We start from the raw sequence: 10,351 nt of genomic DNA, 5'->3' as shown, positions 1-10,351 counted from the left end.
ATTACTGATCAACGAAAACCCTCACTTTTTAATACTAAGCGAGGCAGTAGCCCCTTGCTATCAACAACCGAGGCGATTCGCTAGAGGGTGATTATTTAGACATTTATTGGTTTTTTTTGGAGTGTGTGGGGATTTTTTACTACGGAAATTTATAAATTTTCCGGACCCCCCCCCCCCCCCCCGACCCCCTTTAGATCACAGCATGCTTAGTTTGAAAAAATGTGTCTGATTGTCTGATCCTCTTGCCAACAGCATCCTGACAACAAAATATGTTCAAACCACAAACTTCAGTGATTGCTATTAAATATGATTTGAAATGCTTTATTTGGTACATTTATAGTCGGTATTTGAAATTTAAAATTTCATCGCTTGGTTACCTTAATCGTGGGATTGACAACATTGTGGGCAGAGTGAAATAATTTTTGGAATACATCTTTGATAAACCCCAGGTATCTGACCTACATTCGAAACTGGTAGTGGTTTACTACTAGAAGCTGACCCTGAAAATTTTAGTCTTCGATATTTCCAAGCCCGATGTTTAAAATCTCTTTGTAATGTTTAGCGTAATTCAGTAAGGCCTAGAATCTCAAACCTAAAGATAACCACATCCCCATTTTTTACTATGGAAGAGGTTTACCACTTGTATATGTCCTTAAAAATACAACCCCTAAATAGGAATAATACATTGAATTGTGAATTGCTTTCTATAGATCACATTTTACTTTAGAATTGCGAAGAGCAAACTGCGTTCCAAAAACCGGTTGCCGATGAAGCCTTTTTTAGTTTCTCCTACCCACAGTTCACAGCCACATTACCCTAAATTATGACTTGGCAGGGCAACATGGAGGGAATGCAAAAGTCTTGAACAATGATAATTGATACACATTCCTAATTCCTAATTCCCAAACATTTGTTTGCAGTGCTTGCTTGCGTTACGATGATATCCTTCCCATGATGCCACTTTGACCACACACACAGTTACATGTTTACGTGTTGGTTATGGCGCTGATGGTCCATACACTTACATGTACCTACCGCTCGTAAACAACAATAAATAGAATTTACACCAATAAAAAAACAAACAAACAAAACAAACCAAATAAAAAAACAAACAAAAACCAGAAACCAAAAAAACCCAATAAACAAAAACAAAACAAAGAAGTGAAGACGTCACAAAAAATGAAATATTGCTCCAAATTTAACACTTGGTAATAAGGTATTTCGCTTAAAAAAGTTTAAAAGCAAAGAACAAAACAATTTTATTTTTTTGCTGAACATGAATGTTAAACAAAAGAATTTGGAATTATATTATTCAATATGCCAAATTGATGTAGTATATTGAGAAGCATGTACCATTACATGCAATTTTATAATGGCACAATGCTAAATTGTAAGGAAGGCTGAATGTAGAATCCACAAATACAGGATAAAGCGAGGACGCAACAGATAAAGCCTCAAATGAGACAGTTTACGCATAGAACGAAGGAGTTTCATTTTATCGATATTTTAGAGCACAGAGCAATACAATTCGATTTTTTATAGTTCACCATCCGTGTAAAACGAAACGGAATATGTTATGCTACAAAATAATACATCAGTGCAATCGATATTTATATCGTTTTTTATGTATATATACTGTTACTAAATTTTTAAATTTTCCACTTAAAATATAGATTATTAGCGAATTCGTTTTTTAAAACACCACCTGATGGTAAATTAAAATGTGAAACAAAATGTCATTATGTGGAAAACTCATTTAATGGGTGCTTTTTTGCAGTTCCTTTTTAATGGTTTCGTTACTGCGTGATTAAGAGAGGAATACGGCCATGGTCATGAATGAATGATAGATAGATAGATAGATAGATAGATAGATAGATAGATAGATAGATATTAATGAATGCAAAATTTTTAACCATGCACCATTATCAACAGTTCTATTTTTATTATAATTTTGATCTGGTTTTCCTCATTCCGTGCTTCAACTCTCGTAAAGTGGTATGAATTTAAAAAAGAATTCAAATTCACATGTTTACTTGGTATTTTAGAATTTAATATCATGCTTTTAATTTTATGCATTATTTATTAGTCATACTTATTTTCGCATAACCTTGGAGTATGTTTTTTATTCATGTGATAAATATAAATAGAATATCTAGAGCAGTTGGCAATTCATCAAAACCGACCTAGTATTATAATTTAATTATTTTTTTTAAATTGAGAGTATACATATGTTGGTCTTATTGGGACTATATTAAAGATATATAAGAATTGTAATAGATATCATATTTATCAAATGCAAAGTGATCTACAGGTAACGAAGAAAAACTTTTTTCTGTACCATTTTATTTAAAAAAAATCATAAGTCATTGATAAAAAGAAATCATTGGATGTTATTTATATATCGTAGTTACTCTGTATAATAGAGATTTCAAAATTGCACATCCACATTTAATTTTAAAGTAAGATATAATAATCAATTAAATGTCAGATGGGATATATCTGAAATTTACATTTAACTGTGTTTCTTAAATGTTATAAGAAAATAAGTTGTCCGCGCACAAGAGCCTATCATTTTCTCACGTTATCGTTTTGGGTTGCGAGTTTTCATATTTTTGTTTTTCACAAAATGCAAAATTGTTGAGACTTATGTTACGGAACGTGCAAATGTGTAGACATATTGACTTTTATGTCCGAAGTCGCGGTTAGGACACCAACAGACGGTCTGAAGATTTAGTAATTACTAATTACTTATAGAAGCGGGCTAATTATTCGGGATCTGTTTCCAAATAAGACCCAGGGAACGAAACAAATGCATCAATCCCAGCTGACAGTTCACACAATGACATTTTATTTCAGTCTGAAATATCTTTTGACACCTACCAATAAGACCATACAGCCAAAAAAAAATTTTTCATGAAATAAATTCAAATATATGCGCCGTGTAAATAAACATCATGTGACACTGGTGTTTTTACATGCGGTTTCTGGTGACCCTATATCTTTCGATCGTTAATAACGGAATAATGTAGATTGAAGCGTGTTTCTTTTACCAATGATGATCCGCTGTTGTAAAAGGTGACCACCTGTAATATCAGTTCCGTAATACGGGTTCTATGGTTCCCCAGGAAGCAAAAAAAAATATTCCTATTGCAATAAATCAACGCGGGAAAAGTGTTACCTATAAATCAAGGTCTAGTGAAAAAAATTAAAGTAATGCCATTACTTTAATTGCTATCAACCGAAGTACTAGAAAGATTTGAATATCAAATCATTAATATCGCATCTAACCACCTTCAATATATGCGTGCGGACTTAAAAAAATCAAAAATCAAATGTGTTACATGAAGGATATCAAACTTCGCTTACATCGGCAGATTCAGCGTTATCAATGTCATCTGTCGCCAGATAATCTGCGCATTAAAAATCTTCAACCGTAAGACTCTCGACCCCTTAACACTTTCGTCGATATTCAATTTTGAACAAAAGTCAATTCATTACCCCGATTTTCAAATATTTAAACCTTAATTTAAAACTGACCCTTTTATTAAAATTTTGGGGTCGATGAGCCACATTTTCCTCGCTGAGCCTCTGTCCCGATCCATTCACGTAACACAACAACCTGAGCCCGCTTCTGGCCTCGCTTTCATGCGTGCTTTGCAACATCCGTTAGATACAGTTCCATAAAGCTGTGTCTGATGACCATATCGTCCATTTGATTGTGTTTTGTTTTAAGATATCGACACGTTTTGTTCTATCATTTGTCATATAGGGTTTGAAATAATGCAGATATATAGAAATCTTATAACCTTCACAAACTTCTGATAGGTTCGAGGTGCTAGCTGTGAAACATTATGCATGATGGCAAGCTTTCACTGATGGATGACACAGCAGACGAAAACTGCTTTGTAACCAAATGTCTGTCTGATAGTTTTGATTTCAATGATTTACCAGATAATACGACTGATACCCACGCTGCCAGCCAGTTCAACAGGACATGCGCGTCTTCTTCGTGGTCGCCACGATTTGAATTTCAGAGAAAAAGAATTGGAGATCTCTGTCAAGATATCGGAGAGTTTTTTGAAAACGAAGCTGCAGTTAATTGTTTTAACGACAACACTAATCGCAGCCAATCAGAAGGGGTGAAAATCGAGCAAACCGCCGAGTTACCTGATTCTTTGCGTTTTTCGTCTCTTTCGTCAGTTATTCCAAATGACACCAGTACAGAATCCACATCGAAGACTCCGGAAAACCCCAAAGGCTCCTCGGTCGACGATTGTATAATAATTGACGACGATGACGTGGATGCTAATGATGACGTCACTAAAACGTCATATAGAGGTTCAAGTGATAGTGACGATGTTCAAGGAATATCAAAAAATATTTTCACCGAGTTGTTTATCAATATTCCAAATCATGAAGTTTCTTGTTTTGATGACTATCAAGATGAAAGTATACAACTAGGAAATTATCAATCACTGTTAAAAGTATGTAAAAATGGTTCTGAGGTAAATGCATATAATTCTTCTAACTTTGATTCACTCAATGCAGAGAAATGCATTGGTTTAAGTTCACCAATTAAACCTGGAGATAAAGTCGAATTTATAAATGGCTCTCTTGTAAAAATTTCAAGTAGAAAGACAAGTGTTGAAACAACACGTGATAATCAGATAGACAATGCCCAGCACAGTCTTTTACGCAACAGATTCGAAATTAGGCAACCTTTAAGAAGACACTCTATTGACGACAGACACTTGGATAGGACTCGACAAACAAAGTCGAGGGTCCACAGTCGAAGTGTTTGTTTTCCCCACAGTAGATGTTGTTCCTCCTCGGGAAAACACGATGCTTTCAAAAGCAACATTTACCACTCCCCAAAGTTATGGTTTTTCTCAGATGACCAAAACTGGTATCGAAAAAGATATGGAGCTAACATACCCCTTCCATCTTCAAGAAACGTGCACGATATCTCCCCACCTGTGACCCAAGACGTTCCGTTAAATGATCGTCATACAGTGCAACCATTGCAATCTAACAACGAAATCTTAAGAGACAGTGATCGAGGAGTAACAGAGACACAAACCACACAGGGCCTTTATGACGTAGGCGATTGGGAGGATTGGATGTGGTTGTGTGACCCCGGGGAAAACGACTCAAGCGACGAAAACGTGATTCTGAAACTGTTAGAGGGAAGTGATGAGGAGCAGGACGATGACAAACAAAGTGAGGCAAAAGACACGTGCCCAGAACAAGAAGAGACTTGCCAAGAAGACACATGCCAGGACGGAAGTGATCAGAGCGAGGTAACGGACAAGGTCGTAGAGGAGTACGATCTTGTTGACCATCTAACTAACACAGATCCTTGTAATCCAGATGAAGGCGATATTATTGACCATCTGAAAAACATAGATCATTGTAATCCAGATGAAGGCGATATAGTTGACCATCTGACCAGCACAGATCCTTGTAATCCAGATGAAAGCGATATTGTTGACAATCTGACAAACACAGACCCGTGTGATGCAGAAGAAGACGATCCCCCTGAGGGTGCTCTCCTTGACGACCAGGACTGGGGTTGGTTGGTAAGTTTGAGTAATTTCATGTACGAATGTAATTAAGTGGGGCACATGGTTCAGTGGGCATACGGTATGTATTAAGTCGCTAACCCAAAATCGTTGGTTCGAACCCTGCTGTGGTGAATTGATGCTGGTTTGTGTGTTGTGTCTATAATCTTACTTGTGTCGGTCCATCTAAGCTAGCTGCAATGGGTATTGACTTACCCTAGGATTACTAGTACTAGTTACAAGTAATAGACTAATATACCATCGAGAGGAAGAAAATAACTCATCTGCATAGCGGATAAAGCACCGATCTAATGAGCCTCGTGGCTTGGGGAAAAGTTTATATTTTAACCAATCAATGCGTTTAATAGTAGATTCAATATGATGTGTATCCGAACAACGCCGACCAAGTACAATTGTATGATGTTCAAACAATATCATAGCTTTTATTTTGATTTTTGATCAGATTAAAATTCACTCCATCTCCTTGTCACAAAATCAAAGCGTTGTAGTAAAGGATTTCACATTTTTATCAAATTAAAAAAGGTAGATTTAACATCACATTAGAATTAGGATGTCAATGTAATTTAATCGCCCTACATGTACACCAATTAATCAACTACCAAACATTGCATTTGTCGCTGATGTTGTTCTTTAAATACTTTTTAACAGACTTGGGGCGAATTACATGGTAAAGTTATGCATTACAGTTCCATTACTTGTATTGCTTATGTGGCTTTACACATTACTAGCATTACTTTGCAAACATATAATGGATTGCAATACATTACCATTACCTTTAGTATTACACAATGTCTGTTATTCAATGTTGTTGGAATTTAGTCGCATGTGATCATGAACTGTTGTTGGAATGTCATTAATTCAAGGTAAAGCATAGCGTATGGTCTCCATAGTCACCAGAAGTGTTGGGACACCCAACAACAGCTAGAGCTGTGCATCCAGACATTTCATAATAGTACACTGTGACCATCTGTTAACATTTTCCAATTCAATCTAAATCTATAAAGTGCATGACAGTATGTACATCTGTATGATGGTTTAAAGTTTTGCATTAAGGACATTCAAATACTTTAAACTGTTTTGTTTGCTTTTGCCAGGAATAAAGTGACTTAAATAAACTTGTTTTTAAAGGTTGGTGTTTTAAGATCATTTTAATCTGGTTTTATAAAGGAAAAATCCGGTTATTAAAATGATGAAAATGACGGGCGGTAGGGCGGCTGCCAAAAGGGTACTCCTATTGTACGGATAACTCCTCTTTGAGTTTTCAAGTTAGGAAATTGTTGTTTTGTATATATCAGAGATGTGCATATAACTTTGATTTTGATTTTTGATAATTGATGAGATAAAAAAAAATACCAGCTGTTGAGCCTAATAATTTTATCAAAGAATATTGCATATAGGTACCCCTATTGTACGGATAACTCCTCCTACAGTTTTCAAGATAGGAAGTTGTTTTGCAGATCAATTAAACATATTTCATAGATGTGCATATAACTTTGATGTTGATTTTTGATTATTTATGAAAATAATAACGGCTGTTAAACTTCAAGTCATTTAAGTCATTTTCTCGGAGAATATTGCGTATAGGGTATGCCTATGGTACGAATTTTTTCAAGATAGAAAAGTTGTTGTTTAGCAGATCAATTACACATATTTCAGAGATGTGTAAATTACTTTGATTTTTAATAATTTATGAAGAAAATGCTACCTGTTGAACTTAGTTATTTTTGGCAGAATACTGCATTTAGGGTACTTTATTTCTCTGGATAGGTAGTGTTTATAAATTCAGGGTTGACAGATAGATTATGGACTCTGGTTCACATAAAAGAAATCCCGAGTTGCTGTCATATTGACAGCTTTTTATTGTTGATTATATCAACTCCATTGAACCTATCCTGTACTGTCGTTTTTCTTTTTGATGTTGCTGAAACATCTAGAGCGATTCTGAGCGGTCTATTTCGTCTACTGATTCAACAGAACGATTTCATGGTTCAATTCAATTTTGTTGTTTCATTGTACTCAAATGCTCGATGTTTTTTATTTGTATACAGACATGTATGTGTCACTCTGCACTATTTACAAAGTAAATATTAAAAAATAAAACAGTGTTCGTTGGTTACTAGTGCCAGCTGTCTTCCAAAACTTCCATTACCCATTTTTTTTTAGAATTAAAACTTGTTTTTAAAGAATTGCCATAATCGAGCACTGATTATAAAACTTACAAATATTTATACTACTATATTATCTTTGTAAAAACCGATATCAATTATTGCGACAGTGTTTTTAAAGGTGTGAACTTATCCTTGGTAACACTATGAGATGGTGAAGTACATCTTAGAAAAGACAAAATATGTTCACTCGTCAAAGACAAAATACGTATTCTTGTCCAAGACATACAGAATATCTATTCTCCCCTTAGACGAACAAATTATTATCTGTGTCTTAGATAAGACAATATGCATCCTTCTCTTAGACGGGTCAACATATGTAACTTTAATTTATCTAAAGATTTAATTATGATTGCAAATGAATATAATCGCTGTACACATAATGTAAACCAGATTTTCCTCATCCAGAATTTTTTTATGGTTGTATTTTTATTTTTTATTTTTTTTTTTTGGGGGGGGGGGTTATTTCGTATTAATATATGTATAGAAATCGATTCACATTTCTATCCACATTTTTTCTGGTATATTTTTCATATCCTGGCAAGACGGTGATATATTCCATTATTTGTTTAGACAATGGAGTCATAGAAAGGTTTGGATTAGAATTGTTTATAAATGCGACCTATTTCTTACTTATGGGGCATGGTCACGATTTTGGTCAAAAATTAATTTTCAATCAGTAAGGCATTTTTAATAGGCAACCAAAATTTAAGTGTCATTTGTGGAGTTATAAGCGAGTTACAGAGCTTACAATTCCTCGTTATGTAAACAAAGCTTTTGTTTACATTTTGAACGTTGAAGTGAAAATTCCAGTTTTAGACATAAAATGAATGTGCTAATCGTTAGGAACTTTTTATTTATGCTTAAAATGTATAAGAATATAGAAAAATCATCTTGAAAAAGATTTTTTACTGGTATATTGAACCTATGTAAACAAAAACAGGGCACGAGCCTTGTTTACATGACGAAGAATTGTGAGCCCTGTATCTTGCTTAAAACTCATCGACGGGCACCCAAATTTCATTTGATCATTAGAAATGCATTCATAAAACATTGTAAATAATAAAAACAGAAAAATAAAATATGACCAAAATCGTGACCATGCCCCTTTAATCTCCAATGGCAATATGTACTTTAATTGATTAAAATTTATTTGAACTCTAATAACAATTGAATTAAATTAATAAGCTTTTGTTTCATATGTCAAATTTCATATGTCAAAACACATTTTATGGATTTTTTAGAATGAAAAGGTAAGAAATAGAGAAGGTATAATACATATTTGAAGATTATGGAGATAAAGATTTTTATATGAAGCAAAAAACTGAAAGAAGTGATAGATGGTATCATCAAGTTGCACTTTGACCTTTAAATTACATTTATTTCGAACACAGACAAGTGTCTGATTACAATGTATATCCATGAAGATTTAAAAAAAAACCGGTATTTTATGTTAAAGAATGATATTAAATCTGTAGAATCTGAACATGTAGAGTTTTGAAGATATGGATTTTTGAACATCAAATTTTTATTAAATTCTCTATTTTTCATATGAGGCAAATAAATAAATTTTTTTTTGTATTCTGAAATTATTAAATAAATGACAATTTACTAATACAGAATTATTAGATATCAATCATTTTATGAATATTTAAAATTTACCTAATGTAAAAAAATATTTACGAGTCCAATTTGCAGTTGATTTTATGTTCAATCATTGAATAAGTCAATATCATGAATGAGATTTATAGCATAGATTTAAGGATACTTAAAGTTTCCGAATGATTAAATCTGAAGAATATTCATCTTCAAATTTTTATCGATTTGTTTTTACCAGTTTGTAAGTTGTTATAATTTTTCAAACTTTATATGCGCCTAATAAATACATCAAGTGCATGTATATATACAGTTCTACGTCTGGCTATAAATATATACACACGCTTGTTATATCACTTAACATAACGAAGTGAAATATATCAGCTGGTCAGTCGTTTCATAATCTGGATGTACTTATACATGTATGAATTACAACATAGCACATCATTAATTCTTTGATATAAACGATGGCTTATTACATCTACATTCACATTAAAACACGATAACACGGGTGGAAAAGATGAATTTATTTTATAATTAATAAAAGTAAATAAGTACCTTGCATAAATGCTCTCAATCACAATTAAATTATATCTTCGATTTTAGTTATGCAAATAATAATTTATTAACCTCAGCAAAGAATTTTCAAAAACCTCAAATTAGGTTCGATTTTTTTTAATAAGAGGAAAATATACATGTACATGTATATAAAAATTATGAAAATACAGTTTTGCCTGATTGTTCGCCACATACATGTACATTTTAGACATATACTTTGCCGGAATTAATTAGTATTTAAAGGAAATGTAGATGACTTTGTCATCATTTTTGACAAATTTAATATATTTAAATAAACTAGTTGGGATGATAATAAGGTCTAGATTTATGGCAGATTTTGTCAGTGTGGACAGGTTTCCTTATTATAGAAACATAAGCAGGAAACATCTTCCATTAATTCACCAAGGGCTTGCAGTCGTATTCTTATGAAACAGTTTGCATCCATTATTA

At 33.3% G+C, this 10,351-nt stretch overlaps 1 protein-coding gene across 1 annotated transcript in view; it reads left to right on the top strand.

Annotated features, from left to right (window-relative positions):
- The first annotated feature begins 3,760 nt into the window (after window positions 1-3,760).
- Window positions 3,761-10,351, top strand: part of LOC105326436 (uncharacterized) — a 25,534-nt gene continuing 18,943 nt past the window's right edge. The window contains exon 1 of the mRNA XM_011426480.4: window positions 3,761-5,579. Coding sequence (XP_011424782.3) covers window positions 3,852-5,579 — 1,728 coding nt within the window. The 5' untranslated portion in view covers window positions 3,761-3,851. The remainder of the gene's footprint in view (window positions 5,580-10,351) is intronic.

The sequence above is a fragment of the Magallana gigas genome, chromosome 5, assembly GCF_963853765.1.
Source record: "Magallana gigas chromosome 5, xbMagGiga1.1, whole genome shotgun sequence".
Lineage (NCBI taxonomy): Eukaryota > Metazoa > Mollusca > Bivalvia > Ostreida > Ostreidae > Magallana > Magallana gigas.
The sequence above is the reverse complement of the archived record's forward strand: the minus strand, read 5'-3'. Positions and strand labels throughout refer to the sequence as shown.